Below are 23,674 nucleotides of genomic sequence, written 5' to 3'. Positions count from 1 at the left end.
CCAATATCGGGCCGATATTATCGGTCAGCCGATATAATCGGACATCACAAGTGTGAACACACCTTAATGGAAAAAACAAGGAGGCAGCAAGGACGTCAAGCACTACCAAAGACCTTCAGAGAGTAAGACAAATGCTGAGAAGTCAGCTGAACAGTAAGAACAAAGTCTCAGCCATCATGATGTACGCACTGCCAACCAAGTGGCAAGGATAGTGTACAGAAACATCTGTACCCAGTAAGGACGAGAAGAACCCAAATCCCAATGGAACGTACCACCAAAAGTGGTTAAGGAAAACAGGGCTAAGATGCTGTGGGAGCTTCTGGACTGACAAACAGCAATTGGCCAACCAACCGGAAACAATTGTAGTGGACAAACAGCAATGACCTCAAAGACACCTTCAGTCCAGGCTATGTAAGGGCTATTTGACCAAGAAGGAGAGTGATGAAGTGGTGTGCCAGATGAACTGACCTCCACAGTCACCTGACCTAAACCCAGTCAACATCATTTGGGTTAAATGGGCTGTAGAGTGAAGGCAAAAGGGCCAACGAGTGCTCAGCATATCTGGGAACTCCTTTAAGACTGTTGGAAAACCATTTAAGATGATGAGTACTTCATGAAGCTCATCAAGAGAATAGTTAGAGTGTGCAAAGCAGTAATCAAAGCAAAGGATGGCTATTTTGAATAATCTAAAATCATGTTTTGAGTTATTTCACACTTTTTTGTTTACTACATAATTCCATAAGTGTTCATTCATAGTTTTGATGCCTTCAGTGAACATCTACGTCAATAGTCATTCAAATAAAGAAAAAGCATTAAATGAGGTGTCCAAACTTTTACACACTTACACACACTTACACACACACACACACACACACACACACAAGTGTATATATATATATATATATATATATATATATATATATATATATATATATATATGTATATGCTATTTATTAAGAACAATATGAGAAATATATTCTCTCTCTCTCTCTCTCTCTCTCTCTCTCTCTCTCTCTCTTTTTGTCTATCCCAGACCTGCCAGATATCAGTGTGAGCCACAGCAACCTCACGGTTATAGAAGGTGATCAAGTGACAGCGACATGCAATGGCTCTGGCTCTCCATTACCTGAGGTGGACTGGCCTGTTAATGGCTTGCACACCTTCGATTCACAAGAGGTAGGGTGGGCTCATCAAACACACAACCTGTCGACATGTGGGTTGCAGGCTGCAACGTTGTACATGAAATTTTTTTTTTTTTAGCAGAAATAAAGAGTGGTGGAAGTGGTTTCAGTAATCAGCCATGGCAAGTAAAATGACCTTATCAAAGAAAAATGACAGTTTGGGAAATTAAGCGTTGACAGTAGAGCTTCTTAATTACAGCTTCAAGTTTATAGTCAAAAAGGAAGTATTCCACATCTGCTACAGTTTTTATAATCTCTTCAACAACACTTGCCATTACTGATATCAAACATATAGCAGTTGAAGCTTTCATGAACAATGATCCGCACAGACTCTTCTTATTAATTAACATTTAATAATCATTAGTTCTAAGCGATGGCAGTAGATTTGTGTCTTTATTATTCAATTAAAAAAAGTTGCTTCAATGAAAAAAATATGTTTTTGACCAAAAAAAACCTTAATATCAATCCAAAACAACTTCTTCAATCAAAGAAAATGTGTTTCAATGCAAAAATATTAATAAAAGTGCATTTGAATTCTGTTTTTCTATGATAGAAAATCTTTTCTTTGATAGAAATGAATTTTTTTATTAAAAATATTTATTTTGATTGAAGTGATCTTTTTATCTTTTGGCCATATTATGGTAAGACATTTGTGTCTTTACTATTCAATTCCCAAAAAGCTGCTTTAATCAAAATCCATATTTTCAATCAAAGAGGAAAATCAGTTTAAATGCAAAAATAAAATTGACTCCTGCCCCCAAAAGTATCATTTGAACTTTTTTTTATATTATTTGAAGGGGGCTTTTTTATTGAAGCAAAAAAAGTTTTGAAATCGTTTTTCTTTCATTTTGACACAAATATCAGTGGGTAGACACTTCCTCATTGGTCAGACATGTTTGAGTGACAACTGTCTACACCAATGATGTTTTTCTACAACAAGAAAGTCAACCACAAACCAGGGAGCAGTCAGTTGGTGGACTTAGTACTAGTCCATGAAAAGTACACAAAAAAGTATTTAAATGATTGGTATCATGTTTTTAGCTTACTCTGTTTTATATTTCGATGAACAATAATGCTAACTTAGTTCACGTTGTGTAATTTGTGTGATTGTCTTATTTAATGCATCATATTGTCAGACAGGCTAGGAGGGTGCGCGAACAGCTAGCTGACAATGGTTGCTGATGGCCCTGCAGACTGAATGAAATGACCCTGAAGTTAGCTTCCAATTTGGCACTTAAGGGAAAAGTTAAGTGGAAGTTAATATGCAGTGTAACTGTTGACATCTTAGGTAAGAAATTAACTTTGCCTGACACCCCCTGTTGCATTTGAAAAACTTTTATGTTATTTATGAGAATGCCAAAAGGGAGATTTCACCATTTTTGTTTTAAACGTATACTTCATCAGATGAGATCCAGATAGAGAACCAGTGTATGTTGACTTCTCAAATCTGGAATGGATAATCTACACACCATGAATATTCATAAAAAACACAGTTTCTAATTTGTGAAACTTTTTTGAATTGAAGTAAATGTCTTTGTTAGTGGAAATATTTCTCTTTTTTTGTTGCAAATTCTATTGAGACCTTTTCAGAGCTGACTGATAGTCATTCTGCATGGCCTCAACGAACTCTTCCCACGCCTGAGTTTTTTGCCTTGGTGACTGCCATGGCTGCACACCGCTTGGCCTACCGGTACCAGTCGGCTGCCTCTGGAGACCCACAGCCCAACCATGCCCTGTAAGCCTCCTTTTTCAGCCTGACGGCTCCCGTCACCTCTGACTGACGACCACACCACAGCTCACAACAGCCGTGTCAAAAATGGCAGAGCGGCACATGGCTCATTCGGGGTGAATGTCCCCTACTGCCCCCGTGATGTGGTCAAAGCTCTGGTAGGAGGTGGGAGTTGAAGATCATTCTGACAGGTTTTTCCGCCAAGCCTTCCCAGCAGACCCTCACTACTCGTTTGGGCCTGCCACGTCTGCGAGGTGTCTTCCCCTGCCACCTGATCCAACTCACCACCAGGTGGTGATCAGTTGACAGCTCAGCTCCTCTCTTCACCTGAATATCCAGAACATGCAGTCACAGGACAACGACTATAAAATCGATCATAGACCTATGACCTAGGATGTCCTAAAGCCACATGCACCAGTGGGCATCCTTATGTTCGAACATGGTGTTAGTTATGGACAAACTGCGAATGACTGCACAGAAGTCCAATAACTGAGCACCACTCAGGTTCAGGTCGGGCCTGCCATTTCTGCCAGTCACACCCCTCCAGGTCACATTGTCAATGCCCATGTGAGTGTTGAAGTCCCCCAGTAGGACAATGGAGTCCCCAGTCTGGGCACCATCCAGCACCCTTCCCAAGGCCTCCAAAAAGGGTGGGTATTCTGAACTGCTGTTCGGCACATAAGCGCAGACAACAGTCAGGACCCATTCCCTGACCTGAGGTTGCAGGGAAGCAACCCTTTTGTCCACCGGGGTGAAGCCCAACGTACAGGCAGAGGGCAGGGGTGGCTTTTTGTTAGCCCCCAGGCTCTCTCACCCGGAGCAACTCCAGCACCCTTTCAAGGACTTGGGTTCTGGACCTGGAGCTATTTGTCGAGGTGAGGTCAACTATATCTCATCCTCTTCCACCAGCTCTGGCTCCTTCCCCGCCAGAGAGATAACGTTCCATGTCCCAAAAAACAGCTTCTATGCCGAGGGATCAGACAGCCAAGGCTCCCGCCTTGGACTGCTGCCCAAACCACATTGCACTGGACCCTTCCGGTTCCCCTGGTGGGTCCATGGGAGGACTTGTCCATGTATCCCATTGGGGCTAGGCCCGGCCAGACCCGATGAACTAAAGCCCGGCCACCAGGCACTCGCCATTGAGCCCCTACCCCGGGCCTGGCTCCAGGGTGGGGCCCCGGTGCCCCTCCGGGCTGGGTACACAAACTCCTAGGTTTAACTTTCATGAGGGGTCTGTTGAACTGTTCTTTGTCTGGACCTTCGCCTTGGACCACGCTGCCTTGGGTGATCCTACCAGGGGCAAAATGGCCCCGATAGGCAAGGCAAGGCAAGGCAAGGCAAGGCAAGGCAAGGCAAGGCAATTTTATTTGATTAGCCCATTTTCACAAACAGTTTGTCTTAAAGGGCTTCACATGGCATCATAACAACATCCTCTATCCTTTGACCCTCACATCGACTGAGGAAAAACTCCATCGAAAACCCTTTTAACAGGGAAAAATCTGAGAGACCTCAGGGTGAGCAACAGAGGAGGGATCCCTCACCCAGGATGGACAGACGTGCAGTAGATGTTGTTACAGAGAAGAAAACAGTTTACAATGCAAAATGTGGAAAACATGGAAATGTTAATAACAGTTGAAGAAGGAAGCTTCTGGTAGGGGAGGCAGAGAGAGCAAGCCAGCTTGATGGGGGACTGGATGGCAGATTGGTTCATGGGAGGGGAGCGCAGGCGGGGGGGCGATGCAGGCAGCGGTTGGAGCAGAGAGATGGAGCTCCAGTGGATCTGTGGAAACACAGAGAGACTGCGAGACACCAAGGCCAAACTACAAAGTGCAACAAGTAATGGTGATGACAGTTCCAAAATGTATGGAGAGGAGAGGAGAGGAGAGGGCTCCATGTAACCTGGTGTGTCCCCCAGCAGTCTAAGCCTATAGCAGCATAGCTATCAATGGTTCAGCGCTACCTGAACCAGTCCTAACTGAAAGCTCTGTCATAAAGGAAAGTCTTAAGCCTGGACTTAAACGTAGTTAAAGTGTCTGCCTCTCTGACCCATGGAGAGAGCTGGTTCCATAGTAGAGGAGCCCGGTAACTGAAGGCTCTACCTCCCAGTCTGTTTTTAGAAATACTGGGAATCACTAAAAGACCTGCATTCTGGGAGCGGAGTGCTCAGGTAGGACAGTAGGGACTAATAAGTTCTTTCAAATAGGATGGAGCTTGATCATTAAGAGCCTTATAAGTCAGCAGAAGGATTTTGAAGTCGATTCTAGATCCTACAGGAAGCCAGTGGAGAGAAGCTAAAATGGGAGAGATGTGATAGCATATCTCCCAGGGCCACTAGGGCACTCAAACTCGTCCACAACGATAGGTGACGGTCCCAGGAGGAGACCCCACAGAACCATGTGGTTTAAAATAAAAAACAGGACAACAAGCAACAAGACTGGTGCTTTTCTTTTGTAAATGGGACAAAAGTTGCTCTTGTGTTTGGTGTGATTGACCTTTGCTGGTTATATTAATTGCCAATCTTAATTAATCTTATTAGCTGCTGTCCACCTGAGTGAATCAAAGTGCTCCCTAGCTGTTAAAGGTCTATTCACATGTTTGATTGTGCTTTCCCTCCAGGCCCGGGTCTACGGCAACAACACAATTCATTCCATTTACATCACTCTAGTCAATGTGAGCAGAGATGACAACAACTTCCTCTTGACCTGCACCGCCACCAACATAGTGGGCATGACGAACGCCTCTATCCAGCTCACTGTACATTGTAAGACACACACACACACACACACACACACACACACACACACACACACACACACACACACACACACACACACACACACACGCACACTCCTGATCAAAATCTTAAGACCAGTTAAAAAATTACATAATATTTGCATTTTGCACTGTTGGTTCTTAGGAAAGTCCTCAGTAAAGCTTCAAAGTGCAAAAAGAAAAAAAATGGGAACAAGAGACCAAAAGTCATGAACAGGCAATTTATTGAAAACAACAATTTAACTGAAATAGGCTGTTCATCAGCTGATCCAAAGTTTAAGACCACAGCCTATAAAAGCCAAACTCTGTGCAAAAATTTGGATTCCATGTCATTTCCTGTCAAGTTATCACACTGTAAAGATCTCTTGATGGCAAAGGCAAAAATGCTCACTGTCTTTGAACGTGGTAGGTTTGTTGAGCTGCATACACAAGGCCTCTCACAACATGCCCTTGCTGCTGAGGTTGGATGCAGTGAGACAGTAATTTTGCATTTCTTAAAAGATCCTGAGGGTTATGGAACAAAAAAAATAAAGTGGTAGACCCAAAAAAATCTCACCGGCACGGAGCCAGAGGATCTGAATGTCTGTCCGTCAAGACACAGGACGATCCTTGTCCCAAATTAAGGCCATTACTGTTTCTGACTGCAGCCCAATAACCATCAAACAGCATCTGCAAAGGAAGGGCTTTAAAAACAAAAAAAACATCTTCAAAGGCCACGTTTCCTTCAATGCCACAAAATTGTCCATTTGGACTTTGTAAGGGCGCACCAAACATGGGACATTCAAAGGTGGAAGAAAGTTTTATTCTCTGACAGGAAAAAAAAGTAACCTTGATGGTCTTGATGGCTTCCAATGTTACTGGCATGACAAGGAGATGCCACCTGAGATGTTTTCTACGCGGCACAGTAGAGGGGGCACCATCATGATTTGGGGTGCTTTTTCTTTCAATGGAACAATGCAGCTCCAGGTGGTACAGGGCTGTCAAACAGCAGCTGGCTATGTGGAGATGTTGCAGCGGGCATCCCTCATGACTGAGGGCCCTCGTCTGTGTGGTAATGACTGGGTTTTTCAGCCGGACAATTCACAATACATGTCTGACCAAGAATTTTGTCCAGGAGAATAACATCACTCTTTTGGACCATTCTGCGTGTTCTCCTAATCTAAATCCAATTGAGAACATTTGGGGATGGATGGCAAGGGAAGTTTACAAAAATGGGCATCAGTTCCAGACAGTGGATGCCCTTCGTGAAGCCATCATCACCACATGGTGCAACAGTCCTAGTAGCCTTTTGGAAACACTTGCATCAGGCATGCCAAGATGAATGAGGTGATCAACAATGATGTTGGAGCTACTCATTACTGAGTCAGTTTTCAACATCAAAACCTGATCTGCTATCCATTGCTACTTTGGTGGCACTGCTGCTAATACGTGCAGAGTGAAACATTGCTCAACTCTAAATGGCCCCACTTTCTGCTTTCTTTGCTCTGCTTGCTGCTACTGCAACAACTGAAAACCTCCATTGCCAACTGTCATGAAAAATTTTTGATAACCCACTGCTTTTGTTGTTCATGAATGTCTCAGTTTCAGTGCATAATTATCACTTGGCACTGATGGAGTAAACTTTTCAAAAGATGCCTCACAACCATTAACAGTTTTTCACAATTCAGGTGTCATAAGATCTTAAGTTCTCATTAGCTTTAAATGTAATACAAAACATAAGTAAAAAACTAACAATTGTACATTTGTAATACAAACGTGATTCAAAACATACATTTGAGCATTTTACATTTGTGTTGTCTGCTATTTTGTGGGGTTTTTTTTGTTTAAGTTGCAAAGAACAACAGTCACATAAATTTCTGGGTAAGTGACTACATCATGGATCAACATTTATGGAGGCAGTTATAGTAAAAAAAAGGTTTGACTGGTTTCAGTCTTGATATCTCAATATCATGATAAGCAGTCTATTTAAACAAAATTTAAAGAGTTTTAAAAGCATTTCTAGTCTTCTCAAGTAGAGTAAAATAAATGTCACAGGACAATTTCAAAAATCAAAGGTAATACTTTCTATGAGTACTATATTTATATTGCATTATAAGTACAGTATAAGTACCCATACACACTCAACAATCAACAGTAGAAGAGTCATAATATCATACAATACTCTATGCAGTATCATAAGTATAATTGTAAGTAATATGTAAAGTGTAATAATTTTTATGCATTCAAATGAATGCATGCTCCTTTATGAGGCATTATTGTGCAAAAATGCAGAAAATTATAAATAAATTATGTCTGAAACCTATTCTTTACTTTAGCACCTACGCTGATATTCTATGTAAAAGGATGAATGATTGTAGATTTGTTAATATATGCCTAACTTCACTTAACACCTCTAATGATAACATATACTGCATAATTTATATATAACATTAATGATGTTGACTGTGTATAGTTATTGATAATGTATTATAAACACACCAATTAACTTATAGTGTATAACTATTCCTGGGTATTTGACCTTGAAAATTTGGAATTTATAATACATTAAAAGCCACATCTATGAGGTTTTAACTGTTGATATAATGCAGCATAATAGAGTATATATTTTTAGGAGTGTAGTCATAATGCATTATAGGTGCATTATAATGCACCATGAATGCCCTATGTTGCACTATGGGTGCAATTAAGACCCATGTTCTGGTTGAGTTAATATTCCATTTTAGGTGTTTATATCCACTGCAGCTGTATTTCCAATTAAATGTTAGTTGGCATGTTCCAAATAAACAATTCCTTGGACAACCGAAATATCACATGCAATGAACACACTCCACTTCTGGTACATTCCTAGGCAACAACACTAATCCAGTTCATTAAGTTCTATTAAACTCATTCATAAACAAAAATACAAAGGCATTATGGTTAAAAATAACCAACAAATCGTCTCAAAAGCTATAAGCAAATGCAATGTAATTGAATAAACTCTACTTCAGGCATGTTAATTAGAATTTCTCACCTTGACCTTTGGGCCATCATGCCAATATGTAAAGATACCACTCTAATTAGCATCAGCTAATTCCCATCTTCAGTTAGAAAATGTTTGCTTGCAAATCAAACATATGCAGACATAAAGTAATACCTGTTATATTATATATATTATTAATTCTGTTATGGGGAATTTTTCAATTAGCATGTTCACATGACCCAAACTTCCAGTCAAAACTGGCACCTGCCGGACGTCTTATTCAGGTTTTGGAAACCAGAATATGATCTTTATCGGGTTATGGCAGATAATTACATGACTCATTTTGGAATATTATTGTATTTTGATAGATACAGGAATATGGTGTCGATAAAAATGTGTGTTTACAGTACTTTCGTGACAGTAGTCTTGTAATTACCTTCTTCATGTAAACCCATTGATTGTTGAGCTGTATATATTCCAGAGTGGTGGTTATTTATAAATTGTCCTGTTGTTGACCACATCTAGATTATCTACGGTACCTGACCCGCCTTTCACTACACCACACATGTGCGTGCATGTGATACTCAGATATTCATGTCAAATGTAAAACATTTCTTGTATAGCAATTTCACGTGTCATGAATTTACACAGTGTCTCGTTTATCACAAAAAAACCTACTCTGTGTTCAGGATCCAAACATCATTTCAAGATGCAAAGAGCATGATGATGTGTTGAAAATAGAACAAAAACACAAATTTGATCAATTTTACACCTCAAGGGAATACTTGGCTTCGGCGCTGTGTCAGTTTTCTGGCTGTTGGATGCAAAGTCCATTCAAAAGTTCTACAGCTACATCATTTTGGTTCATTCACTGCAATGAAATTAAAGCATTTGCTGGCCTTGGCTGATAAACTCACTTTGGTAATTTTTCATACTTTTTCTTCATTTGATGTCAACGGATGTTTTCTGGCCTGCGTTTGGATAATTTTATGAACCCAGACACAATGGCGTATTCTGACAAGACTTTGAAAGTGCGGTGTTATATTTTGGTCATACTTTATGTTTATGTGGATGTCTTTGTGGATGTCAACCCTAGCTCCCCTCCTCTATTCCAGTTTCATTAATTTCATCTTGCAGATAAACAAGTGAGAATACAAATACTTACTTTTGGATTGATGACACCAACAAACATTTCTCACATGATAAAAACTTGTATTACAGATGGATGCCAAAACATGAAAAAGAATGGATCGTTCACTTTTGAAAGGAAATACTGTAACCTGATGTGTGACATCATGCAGATCCACCTCAGCTCCAGAAGATAGATACTATGATGTCAATAAAGCCTCAAAGGGACAGACCTCTCTCTGTTCTCTCTGGACATTCGTTGACTATTGGATGTTAAAGCAGATTGTAGTGTGATAAAGATGACAATATTCTTTCGGGAAGGAAAAACAGATGTCATTTCCTCCTGAAGCAGAGAAACTGAGCATATGAAGGAGAGGATTTATGGAGACTTAATAGAATCAGTGTATTGCTGAGGTCTGTGTCCTCTAAACATGCCCATTCACAATGCATCAACACACTCCCTCTCTGTGTGTACACTCAGTCAAATCCTAGTATGTGTGTGTGTGTGTGTGTGTGTGTGTGTGTGTGTGTGTGTGTGTGTGTGTGTGTGTGTGTGTGTGTGTGTATTAGCACTGTCGCCTCACAGCAAGAAGGTTCCAGGTACAGTTTACAGGATCTTTCTGTGTGTAGTCTCCATGTTCTCCCTGTGCCTGGGTGGGTTCTCTCTGGGTAGTCTGGCTTCTTCCCACCAACCAAAGACATGCAATTGGGGACTAGGCTGTTTGGACACTCTGAATTGACTGAAGGGATGAATGTGAGTGTGAATCGTAGTTTGTCTCTATATGTTGGCCCTGCGATGGACTGGCGACCTGTCCAGGGTGAACCCCGCCTCTCACCTGTAATGGGATAGGCTTCAGCCTCCCCGCGACCCTTAACAGGAATAAGTGGAAGATCCATCCATCCTGAAGATACATATGTGTGTGTGTGTGTGTGTGTGTGTGTGTGTGTTTGTGTGTGTGTGTGTTGTGTTTGTGTGTGTGTGTGTGTGTGTGTGTGTGTGTGTGTGTGTGTGTGTGTGTGTGTGTGTGTGTGTGTGTTTTAAGGTGAGGTTAGGTCTGAGTCCTACTCAGTGTTTGTATAGCAGCATGATCCTGTGGCAATATGGTTATGTAGATTTGTTTGTCATCTGCATAGTCATGGTGATTTATTATGTTTCTATCCATAATCTGAGCTAGTGGAAGCATGAAGGGGTTAAACAGAAGAATGGTGCCTTTGAAGTCACCACATGAAATTTTTTCCCACTCTGATATGTAGTTACCAATAGATGCAAAGTTTTAACTGTACGTACACTTTAAACCCTTTTAGAGCATGTCCTCTTCTGTACTTGAACAAAGCTATATAACAAGTTAAAAAGCTTTTATGTCTTCCTGTGTGAACATTACTCTCCTGTTCTTTCTTGTTGACTCTTCAGTTCCCCCATCTATTGTGAAGCTGAAGGAGCCAGAGCGTCGCCATGACACCTGCATAGAGTTCACTGTTCGAGGTTCTCCCCACCCGACTTTACGATGGTTCTACAAAGACAAGGTGGTTTTATCTGTCAGTGGGATGTTCACAGTCAACTTGATGACTTCACTGCACGCATTTAACTTTCTACAATGCAAATACAGCATTAATACCACAAGAAACCACAAGAAATTAAGCCCTCTATCATTTCATGATGACATGATGATTTCATGTTTTATGTGTGTACATTTCAAAAAGGGATTTTGGTTTGTGTTTCATCTTGTGAGATTTAGTAACTTAACAGGAAGTAATGCCAACAACACTGACCCAGAACTAGATGACATTACATGGTTGTGTTCTTTCATTCTTGGGAGCAAAACATTTCTAAATTCCAAGTGGTTGCTGGTGGCCACATCATAGCTAATTACCATAAATTTGCCTGCACTTGAACTTCATTTTTATGCCCACACTGGCCAATAGGCTCCACCAGTGCTGGCCCCCTTTGCTTGCTTCAAAAGATACTGGCTCTCAGAGAAAATGAAGAAATATAAATCATGCTGACACTCAAGCCAGTGCAAATGTCAAGGGAGGTTGCCTCTATTGGCTGTAGGCCCTGCTTGGCATGTGCAGTTCTGAAAGACTAAAATCTATATCCACCTTCTCACTTGTGTCCCAGTTAGACTGAGACAAGACATTCAGCTCCTGAGAATGATTTGATGATGTCTTTTAGTTCGGCTATTCAAGGAACCAAGGGGGCCAAAACTCGGAAGGGCAGCAGTTTTCACCCTGAGTGGGAATTAGTCAAGTGGTCTTGAGGGAGTTCCTGCATTCAAGTTAGAGAGGCCTTTGTTGGTTTTGACATTAAAATCAAGTTTTACACTCAATGTGGCTGAAGGTCAATGATGGAATGAGTTTACTGGAAATATGACATAATGTCCCTCCAGTAAGGGGGAATGGGCTGGCATGAAATGTCCTCAACTTCCAGATGGTCATAAATCACAGTTGTGTTCATGAATTATTCATTGACAGCTGAATGATGTAACATTCAGCAGGTTCAAAAGGTGTTATTGCTTGACAACCTTAAATCATTCCTCAATCAGGGGAGCATTTCATGATGCCACTGTTCATGTCCACTTCTACATTTGATACAGGAGATTTCCCACACTGAGTATGTGCGACCTGATATGGATATTTACCAGGACTACATCGAGGGTTGCCTTACATTCAAAAACCCAACGCATCACAACAATGGCAACTACACTCTAGAGGCCACCAACTACCTTGGAGTTGCCAGTAGCACAGTGTATGGCCACTTCCTTGACAAGCCTTTCGAAGGTAGGCTGCCAACATGAGGGGCATGTTGGGTGTTTGTGGGACAGTGTGATATGTGGTTAAAGTCACACTCAACTGGAAAATACTATAAAAAAACTATAGTTTGAATAACTTGATGTCAGTCTATTAATAATTGCTCATATACTGTATACATACATATACATATCAAGGGAGAATGTTTTTTTGACCTCACAGGAACTTAGCCATATGCATCCTGACTAGTGGTGCAACAGATAAAAAAAACGCACGGTTCAGCTTGTGTCATGGTTTTGAGTAATGGATCGGATAATTTTTCAGATCAGCAGGAAAAAAGGAAAAAGACAAGACAAATAACTTTGCTCTCCATTTAATTTGTGAAATGCTTAGTGCAACATTTTTCTGCTCATTAAATACAAACATTTAACTTGAGATGTCAATCCAATGCTTAAATAAAATTTTGAATAATATAAAAACAAATAAAAGTGCAATATAAGGTGTATGTTTAAAGCATTTGTTTTGCGCAAAGGACAATGGCCTCATTTCTGCAGCTATAAACACTCCAATAGCGTTTGTTATCTCTTTAGCTCGGTCGGATCCTGCCGCTAAAGGCTGTTTAAATGCCGCGGTGATTAGTGGTTGTTGGGCAGCATTCATCTTTTGTCCTGTCACTGACACAGCAGGATGATGTCGCTTCAAATGGGTAGCCATGCTGGATGTATTTTCACTCTTATATGGCTTGCTCGTGCCACAATGCCTACATACCACGATTGTTTTGTCCACCACCCTTCTTCCATCATCATTGTATTTAACAGGGAAGCCAAAACATGCGACTTATAAACGCGGTGAGTGATTTTTCAAGCTCCTCTCCTCCTCCGCTAGCCATGAATGCTGTGCTGCCTTGCTTTTCTTGTTTGGACTGAACCGGTGGTGCCCTCCTCCAGCTCCACGTGAACACAAATCTTTATTTATTTATTTATTTCCATCAACCAATCCATGGACCACGTGCATGCCGAATTGTGGAGGGAGATCCGTGCAGATCACCCATCAATGATGATCCGTTGCACTACTAATCCTGACATTTGAAAACTTTATATGTACCTTTCTACCGATTCTTCTGACTCATATTTCACTCCTTTAGAGCAAATAGCAATGCATAAAACACAAATATTTACATACATCCATACCTACATACATACATGCATACAACTGTGTTCAAAATAATAGCAGTCCAGCATGATGAACCAGATCAATCACTGTTTTTGGTAGAAATTATATTACTACATGGTAAACAATTTACAAGTAGGTGTAGTAGAATCTTTGACAACCAACAGACCCAACATTTGTGATATGCATGCTCCTGAGTCTATGTAACTGAATAATTAATGGATAGTTGTTGTGTTCAAAGTAATAGCGGTGTGGAGTTCAATTAATAAGGTCACTCCTTCTGTGAAAAAACTGGTGGCCCATATTTAAAGATAAGGCCGGCACATGTTGTTCATGTATTTCTCTTTGAAATCTTGATTGGAGAAAAAATAATATATATATAAAGAGGTGCAGAAAATGATAGGCTGCTTCGCAAAAATGATCTCCAATGCTATGAAATGGAACCCAAAACCAGAAAGACATGGAAGAAAGCAGAAGACTACCATTAGAATGGATCAAAGAATAGCCAGAATGGCAAAGACTCAGCCAATGATTGGCTTCAGGGTGATTAAAGATGGTCTGAAGTTACCCGTGGGCATTGTGACAATTAGAAGATGCCTGTGTGAGGCAGCTCAATCGGCAAGAAGCTAGCGCAAAGTCCCACTGTTAAAAAAGCTGTGAAAAGGATACATATTTACCAAAGTACACATCAATGGATTTTGAATTTTACTTGTGTTTTAAATGCTCCGCTGTTATTTTGAACATAATCATCTACCTCTCTTTTCAACTCACTTTGAAGTAGTCAACTGTCCTCAAGAGGCATGTAAAGGACTCATTTGTTAATGAACGAGAACAAATGTTGACAGACCTGACTTTGGCCAGGAGACCTACCCAATCAGCATTGATTTAATTTGGCTGCTTTTAACAATTTGCAAATTTACAACTTCTTACCCAATTTACATGTTTCTTACCTGATTAAATGTGTCAGATGTTATTCGGACTAGTAATGTCAGGCTAAATTAATATAAAGCAAAAAAAAATTATTTTATGCTAAGGTAGGCTCTAAAATATTAAGTTACAGTAACTGGAATAGTTGTAGTTAATTACTTTGAACTCTTTACTGTACATTGTCAGTTTGTAAAAGAATGGGTTCCTGATTTATTTACTTTTGCATGACTTTCACAAAAAAAAAACAGATGTACATCTCTTAAAATGTCAGAGCTGTAGCTACTGTACATACATTGTCATTATTTGGATTTGACTACATGTGAGAAATACTAAAGTTATTTTTTTTCATCATCAATGATGTCACTGATGTTTTTTTCTCAGTTTACATCATTACTTTGAACATCACATGTTCAGAGGATCGTTAGAGACTCAGGACCACTAAGGATATGCAGCTGCATCCTTCTCTACATAAGTATATTTTTAGGCATCTGGACTCTGGGACAGTCATCTAGGATGATGTAGCTTTGTCAAAATCCCCATGTTCTTCCTGTATGTGACCTCAGCCTCATTAACAATACTTTGACTATGAGAGTGTCTGAAGATGTGCATGTCATAAAACATATATTAAGTCAAAGTATAAATAAGATGGAGGTCAAGAGGTAAGATCTTGCCAACAGGTTTATTTCAGGTGTTTTGTCTTCACACACATTACTTTCAAGGTTTGTTTCTAATCTGACTATGTCATGTTAAATTTCTTCTCAGCTTTTTCTGTGGTTCTTGATATTTCATCTACTCTTCTTAACCTTGTCCATAGAATCTGTGAAATGATCCCCTTTTATTTTCCCCAATTTCTTTTCACAGATATTGACACAGACTATGATTATGGTGAGTGCATTTTCATTTTCATTGTTTTCACTGGTGTGAGTAATTGATTGTCCATGGCACTACTATTTTTAACCCGTCTTGAATTAGATTTGTCTGCATTTGTGTGCATTAAGTCATAGAGCAGCTTTATTCCATAAGAAATCAGTATGGCTGCTGAAAATTACTGGATGAAAATTCATTGAAGTGAATCTCACAATTCATGTTTGGGTATTTCTATTCAAAAAAATTTGAAGTAGACTTAATACAGCACCACCTGCAGACCCCAGCTAAATCACACTCCTGTTTATGCATCACAACATTAGCTTCATACTTAAAAGGTATACATCCTGCTAAGGGTTGGGGGGGGGGGGGGACTAGTTTCATATACTGTTCTCGGTTAGGTTGACAGTGTAAGTTAAGGTTCATCTGGCTCCTTCCCAATGTTGTTTGTTTTAAGTTTATAATTATGAATGTGACTAATTGTAGTTAAGAGATTTACGTTCAGTATTTGTGATGTCATGGTTCCACTGTGGCAACAGCAGGACTGTAACCCATTTAACATGTCTGTTTTTTTTTCCCTTCAAGTTACCCCGACTGTAGAAACTCATAAACCAGAAGAAGATACATTTGGGGTGAGTGATGCACATTTTCAAAATGTCTGCTGTTTGGCTGTGATTTCACCTTTTCTTTCTTCCCTGATCACTCAAAGACACAATTTAGCACAGGCTGAAAAACAATTTTCTTGAAAAAGTCATGTGCAAAGGTTTTTGGGTTTTTTTTTTTTAATCAAAATGAATTGAAGTTTTATTCCACCTTCTTGTGTGAAATTTATACATTTTCTGAACTCATCTAAGACTTCCTTCTAGCATCTGCACCCACAATTACCGCTGAATGGGGCATGGAATTTAAATTTGAACAAGCAAATTATATAGATTTTTAAACTTCTTAAAACGAATCTACCTATCAATTAAATATTATAATAAATATACGACTATATGTAAGTATAATACTACTGATACTATATGAATAATAATGGTAAAACAGAAACAGCACAACATGACCACATGATGAGGACTTGTCATGTGCTTAAACTGTACTAACTTTAAGAACTAGTTAGGAATGTTTCAACTCATGCCCTGTGTGTCACACAGAAATAATTGTGTACCATGAGTATAAAGAGTAAATTGCTTCCTACTCTTTGACAAAGAATAAGACCAAGTACCAGAATCAGCCTCAAAAAGTTTGAGAAGTTATTTTAATCCCAGGCTTCCTTCTCTCCGCTGAAATCCCTCGACAGCTAATGAGCCTGAGAAATGGTTACGGATGTAACTGAGTTGATCTTTTCTTGCAATTGGAAAAGATAGCTGTGAGACAGACATATGAGGGATGAGACAAGTGATTGTGACAAGAATACATTTTTTTTAAATCTTTGAACATGTCTGTATTCATCTTCAAGTTAAGAGTATTTGTGTGTTCTGTCATGTGTTGGTAAAATATGAAAAGGAAAGCAGCAGAAAAATGATTGATGCTAAAGGCTATATTTTACTACAATACGAATAACTGACAAGGTTTTTATTCAGTTGATCCAGAGGAGCAAATGTCCCTGGAGAAGGAATATATCAACAGTTTCAGTTGATTCTTCATTCATATTCACATTCCTGCTGTGAACTCGATATTAAATGTAATATTACACATTTTGTATGTACTAGAGTCAGGCTGAGTGTATTCTTCACTGACATAATCAGCTTTCTTGATTGATCTATATTGATCATTTTAGGCATCTCTCCAATTGATCTAAAATCTTTGCTCTGTTGCCTCTGATATAATGAGGGTTTCATCTGAATCATTTTTAATCAAAGAATTACTTTCAATATGGGACTGTAATTGTAAGAACAGAGGAAAAAAGCTGTGATAATCTGTGCAAAAATATTGATCTGAAATAAAAGTCATGGCTGACACAACCAAAATAATGGGTGTGTCTGCCCCAGTTGATTGTATTGTTTGCAGTAACCACTGTCTATACTAATGTTAAATGCATGTGCACATCCAGTGTGTTTTAGGTCTTATGGTGAGCATAAATCTGTTCCACTTAAATTGGGCTCCAAGAACAGAGACCAAAAAATATTAATATTAAGATATTAATCTACTGTGTGTGACAGTGGGGGGGGGGGGGGGGTTTCCTCACCCAAATTTAAAACTTTCTCCTCCACGCACCTGCCTTTAGTTGAGGAGTTCAAAAGCACCCTTTCTACAAAAAGTAGAGTCCTGTAACAGATATTTAGATTTATGGCTGACAGATTGTTTTTTTAATTGATGCATTAGAACCAGAGATATGGTCTGTGTCTGCTAACATGCTAATCATTCTAAGTTTGATATCAGAATCAGGATGAGTCAATCAGACTCAGAAAACATTATGTATCCATCGTCGTCTTCTGCTTATTCGTCGACTTCTGCTTATAAGGGTCACAGGGGGGCTGGAGCCTATCCCAGCATCTACGGGCGAGAGGCGGGGTTCACCCTGGACAGGTCACCAGTCCATTGCAGGGCCAACATACAGAGATGAACAACCAGTCACACTCACATTCATACCTATGGTCAATTTAGAGTATCAATCAGCCTAGTCCCCAAATTGCACGTCTTTGGACGGTGGGAGGAAGCTGGAGTACCCAGAGAGAACCCACGCAGGCACAGGGAGAACATGCAAACTCCACACAGAAAGATCCTGTGCCCGAGCCAGGACTCGAACCTGGAACCTTCTTGCTGTGAGGCCACAGTGCTAACCACTGCACCACTGTGCAGCCCACATTATGTATACCTAAAAGCCAATTCTGTTCTATAGTCTACAAACAACTGATTCACACTCTTACAAAACAATGACAGGGGAACAGTCAGTGCTGCTTTTTCTGGGTCTACTTGCATCCTTTGGTTTTTTTGATTCAATGCAATCAAGGAGGTTGTCACAGCATAACTGTAGTGCAGTGTCATCTAAGATTTTAACCAGCGAGCTGCCCGTTTTAGGAGACCTGCAGCTGTCAGTGCACAAAATGAAAAGCAGTGATGAAAAACAACAATCCTGGGGGAGCATGAATTTGAAACCCATGCATATGACACTGGATCATTGACCGAGACCTGTTTAACTTAATGGACATCATTATTTGTGCATTACATTTGTTATCATTACTGTCTGTTCATTGGAGGGTGGAGCTTAAATAAAAATATATATTTTGATACTTAAACATACATATTAATGACATGTTGTGCACTTATGCTATGATGGGTATAGCTGGAGCACAGTAGAAGGAGGACAAGCCAGTGGAGAATATTGTGTTGAAAAGATGTGTGAATTGATTACTTAACTAATACATATGAACAGTGAGTGTCAGGCAGTCAGTCTCTCAATAAGCCCCTGACACATTCACAGGGCCACTCCCTCTAGGATCAGACAAAATTAGGTTGCATCTCCTTAAACTCTTTGAAAAACTATACTAACTATTAAAATTAATGGTAACTCTATATCAGGAGTGCATATTTCCACAATTACAGTACCGTTCAGTAACATAGAAGCAGATGCGTGGTCTGTGTTTTTCCCTTAGACATCAAAGGAAAATTCAAGCCTTGAAGGACAACTATAATATCTGTCAAAGTCAAATCATGTCTAAGTTGTTCACAGGCATGTAAACAGTTAGCAGTAAACAGAAAACTTTCTGGACTTGAATTACTTAGTATGAATGTTCATCTTTATCTAATATTGAATCTGTCATACCGAGAAAGCAGCTCCAAGTGCTTTGCATACAATAGTGTCACTATGTCGCCTGATGAAGTACAATAGTCACTCAGTACAGCACCAAATATGATAATCAGCTAGGAAAATAATACTTGTAAGAAAAATAAGCTACAGTACACCTAATAACCTACACCTACATTCTCAGTATCATGCCCCAACAGTGATTGAACATTTCAAAGTTTAATGCACATTGATAGTTATCATATTGTGTATCTTTAAAATGTTAAACAACTGAATTCCTTGTTTTTTTTTCATAAACTGCCATTGAAAAAAATTGTTTAATTTATAATTAACTTGGCCCATCCTTCTGTCTGGGTTGTTGTAACTTATGATAGTTGTGTGAACATAACACCTCAAAACCAAATCAAAATATTGTTTTTCATGTAAAGGTGACCAGTTATACTTGGGATTTGTAAACATCAAACACAGAGTTGTCATTTGAAAAAAGAGGCCTGATGGTGATGATGTAGTCGAAGAATGACGCTGCTCTAAACTCCCTGCAGCCCGAACATGGGGAAAAATATATCCCTTCTTCAGTCCTCAAAGAAGTTGCCATGGGCAGTACTTCCTAATCCATGAGTTCAATAACATCGTTTATCTTTTGTGTTGCCTATTTACCCTCCAGGTCTCCATAGCAGTCGGGTTGGCAGGGTTTGCCTGTGTGATGCTTGTGGTTCTCTTCCTCCTGATCAACAAGTATGGACGACGTTCCAAGTTTGGCATGAAAGGTAGGATTTCAGAATATCATCCAATCTACCTGCTCCATCTTTGTGACAGCATGATTGAATACATAAAAGAAGAAAGAATGTTGTCAATGACTTCAGCCCTGACTTTGGGTATGTGAACATGGATTTATACTGGAGAGAAGATGCCAGTGATGATTAAGAAGGTATAACATTTTCTGTCTGTGAAGCAGAGGCTAACTGTTTCCTCTATTTTCTGTCCTTTTGTCTTCACTTGTCCGTGTCTCCAACTGGTTGGTCTGGGTTTTGAGAATTTGAGTTGACTGGAATTTGATGTTGCTTTTATCAGATTTGAACTGATTATATGTTGATGACCCATGCTTGCATCATTGCAAGGTCATATTTTAGAGCTGGATTGAAGATCCTTTCTAGTTGATCTTCTGAAATTGGTGTTTATGTAATCTGGTTGTTGCTCTAGTAGTGATGGTGAGTCACTGGAGAACAAAGAAGCCACAGCTGTAGTTGAGGTCTGTAATAGCTGGCAGATTTTACTTTTCATGTCTGGGCTTCATTAATAGAACCTGGAGATAGAACCATATGTCTGGAGTCATGACCAGGTGATAGTAGCGGAAAACTCATTCAGCTCCATTTATCAATGATCTCATTTTTTCAGTCCCTATTCAAAGCTTGTGAGGGTATGTATACTACTTTAAAATGAATGGAGTCCTTGAGAACACAGCTACCAGGGTTCTCTCATGCACCAACCCTCTCTCATCACACCCATTGTCATCCACTGACTTCCTGCCAAATCCTGTATCAAATTCAAAGTCCATCCATCCATTCATTCATTTTCTTCCGCTTATTCCTGTTAAGGGTCGCGGGGGGGCTGGAGCCTATCCCAGCAGCTATGAGCGAGAGGCGGGGTTCACCCTGGACAGGTCGCCAGTCCATCGCAGGGCCAACATATATAGACAGACAACCATTCACACTCACAGTCATACCTACGGTCAATTTAGAGTATCCAATTAGCCTAGTCCCCAAATTGCATGTCTTTGGATGGTGGGAAGAAGCTGGAGTACCTGGAGAGAACCCATGCAGGCACGGGGAGAACATGTAAACTCCACACAGAAAGATCCTGTGCCCGAGCCAGGACTCACATTCAAAATCCTCATCCTTATATATAAATCTGTTCATTCCCTTGCCCATCAGTACCTGACTGATTTTCTCCACCCATAAACCCCCACCCAGAGACATCAATCCAATGACACAGGTCTCCTCACCAGCTCCCACCATGGTCTCTTCAGGACAGAACCTTAAGTGTGATGGCCCCCACCCCATGCAATGCTCTGTCTGATAAGATTTGCCAGCCCCTTCACTCAAAAGCCCCTTTTAAACACAGAATGCACCAAATTTGCGGCCGGATAGAGGAGGGAATTTGCTGTCTTTTCCATGTGCAATGGAGGCGTAATATTTCTCTTTTCTAAAGAGCTGGCACTTGTGTTGGTGTTGACGTGATGTATTATTATTATTATTATTATTATTATTATTATTATTATTATTATTATTATTATTATGTTTCCATTTTGGGTTTGTCAGCTTTAAAAACAGTTGACACAAATTACATGAACTGTTAGTCTGTCAGTAGCTGGACCAGCTAAGCTGCAATATCACCCTGGACAGGCCGTAATACAGTTACTGGTGAGCTGAAATTTAGAGAAAAAAAATCAGATCAAATCTCAATCGCAATATTATTCAGAAAAATAGCAATAAGATTTTTGTTTCCACATCATTCAGCCCTAGCCCACACTTTGGATCGAGAGTAGTTTTGCTTCTGCCTCAAAGGACTGTCGAATATTATTAGATAGCAGTGACAGACTGGTCAAATTTAAGAGAAGGTGCAAATAAGGGATTAAATATACTGTATGTAAGAAGGTTAGTTGGAATGGGGTCCAGGAGACAGGTTGACCATTTTGATGAAGATACTGTCGTATTTAGTTTCTGAAGGTCAAAAGGAATCCATATCCTTGTCTTGAAGGTTTCTGAGTTGAAGATTAAGATTTGATATTGACTTCCCCAAAAACACAAACCAGGGCTTCCCTATAATTGCAGCTTAGTATTATTTGTTGGTAACATTTTATTTTTAAGTTTGTAAGTTCTTCATGGAATATGAGAAGGCTTGGCTGACTAATAAATTATTAGGTAGATAATTCACCGGGGGGCCTAAGCATCTGCATAGTCCGTTTGTAGCAAGAAAAAGCTCTGGCTGTTAGACGAAAGTCAAAGAGTAAAGTACTGCATGAATTTATGTAGTGAGCAACAGAACACTAAAATATGCCAGTCAAGAACAAGTATCTTAGAATTAAATAAGTAATTGACTATAATTACTTATTTACTTGAAATTGTTGTTAAATATTTACTGGGCAACAATGCAATGAATATAATCAATTGTAACTGACTAGAAATATCTCTTCATATAAGAATAAAGTTATAGTCAAAAGTCAAAGTCAAAATGGAAAACAGAGCAGTGCATCATCTTCAAACATCCAAATTGATCACAGATAATGACATACAGGATATGTTTTGTTTTTGTTGTTGTTGTTGTTGTTGTTGTTGTTGCTCCTTTTAAACTGATTCAAACAGCTCCTGAGACAGAGATGAAATTGAATTGAATTTTAAATTTTTGATTATTGTCTTCATTGCATCAAAAAACAAACAAATGTCTTTATGCTGAATTTGGAGCATGAACCTTGGTGACTGTTTGGCCAGTTAATGGTTTACCAAAAGTGCTTTCTAGTGGAACTATTGTATTATAGTGGCTCATCTATATTGTTGGTATGAAGTTAAAATAAATGATACAATGCGAATATGATAAATTCTTGTTAGAGATTTTCTTTCACAGCAAGTGACTGGTAGCAAGTCTAAACCTTCAGGGTACAAACACTGTAGCAACTATCTGTTGATTACACCCATCTGTTCATTTTGCGCCACCTTACTGCCAACCCATATTACTGCCCAAAGGGTGACACAAAGACACATGCACACACACACACACACACACACACACACACACACACACACACACACACACACACACACACACACACACACACACACATACTAGGATTTGACTGAGTGTACACACAGAGAGGGAGTGTGTTGATGCATTGTGAATGGGCATGTTTAGAGGACACAGACCTCAGCAATACACTGATTCTATTAAGTCTCCATAAATCCTCTCCTTCATATGCTCAGTTTCTCTGCTTCAGGAGGAAATGACATCTGTTTTTCCTTCCCGAAAGAATATTGTCATCTTTATCACACTACAATCTGCTTTAACATCCAATAGTCAATGAATGTCCAGAGAGAACAGAGAGAGGTCTGTCCCTTTGAGGCTTTATTGACATCATAGTATCTATCTTCTGGAGCTGAGGTGGATCTGCATGATGTCACACATCAGGTTACAGTATTTCCTTTCAAAAGTGAATGATCCATTCTTTTTCATGTTTTTACATCCATCTGTAACACAAGTTTTTATCATGTGAGAAATGTTTGTTGGTGTCATCAGTCCAAAAGTAAGTATTTGTATTCTCACTTGTTTATCTGCAAGATGAAATTAATGAAACTGGAATAGAGGAGGGGAGCTAGGGTTGACATCCACAAAGACATCCACATAAACATAAAGTATGACCGAAGCGAAGTAAAATCTGGTCAACTGGACGTAAGTTT

General features: G+C 39.6%; 1 protein-coding gene across 4 annotated transcripts in view; it reads left to right on the top strand.

Moving 5' to 3' along the window:
- The window catches only part of LOC147258413 (NT-3 growth factor receptor-like), a 156,954-nt gene that overhangs the window by 70,374 nt on the left and 62,906 nt on the right, over positions 1 to 23,674 (top strand). For all 4 annotated transcript variants that reach the window (XM_086208289.1, XM_086208288.1, XM_086208287.1 and 1 more), the window contains 7 exons: positions 1,034 to 1,176; positions 5,527 to 5,671; positions 11,184 to 11,296; positions 12,367 to 12,550; positions 15,479 to 15,502; positions 16,067 to 16,113; positions 19,891 to 19,993. In XM_086208289.1, coding sequence (XP_086064415.1) covers positions 1,034 to 1,176; positions 5,527 to 5,671; positions 11,184 to 11,296; positions 12,367 to 12,550; positions 15,479 to 15,502; positions 16,067 to 16,113; positions 19,891 to 19,993 — 759 coding nt within the window. The remainder of the gene's footprint in view (positions 1 to 1,033; positions 1,177 to 5,526; positions 5,672 to 11,183; positions 11,297 to 12,366; positions 12,551 to 15,478; positions 15,503 to 16,066; positions 16,114 to 19,890; positions 19,994 to 23,674) is intronic.

Source organism: Aulostomus chinensis, chromosome 7 (genome assembly GCF_037954235.1).
Source record: "Aulostomus chinensis isolate RoL2024-O1b breed Wild chromosome 7, RoL_Achi_v1.0, whole genome shotgun sequence".
Taxonomy (NCBI): domain Eukaryota; kingdom Metazoa; phylum Chordata; class Actinopteri; order Syngnathiformes; family Aulostomidae; genus Aulostomus; species Aulostomus chinensis.
Note: the sequence above shows the minus strand (reverse complement) of the source record. Positions and strands in the feature narration are given on the sequence as shown.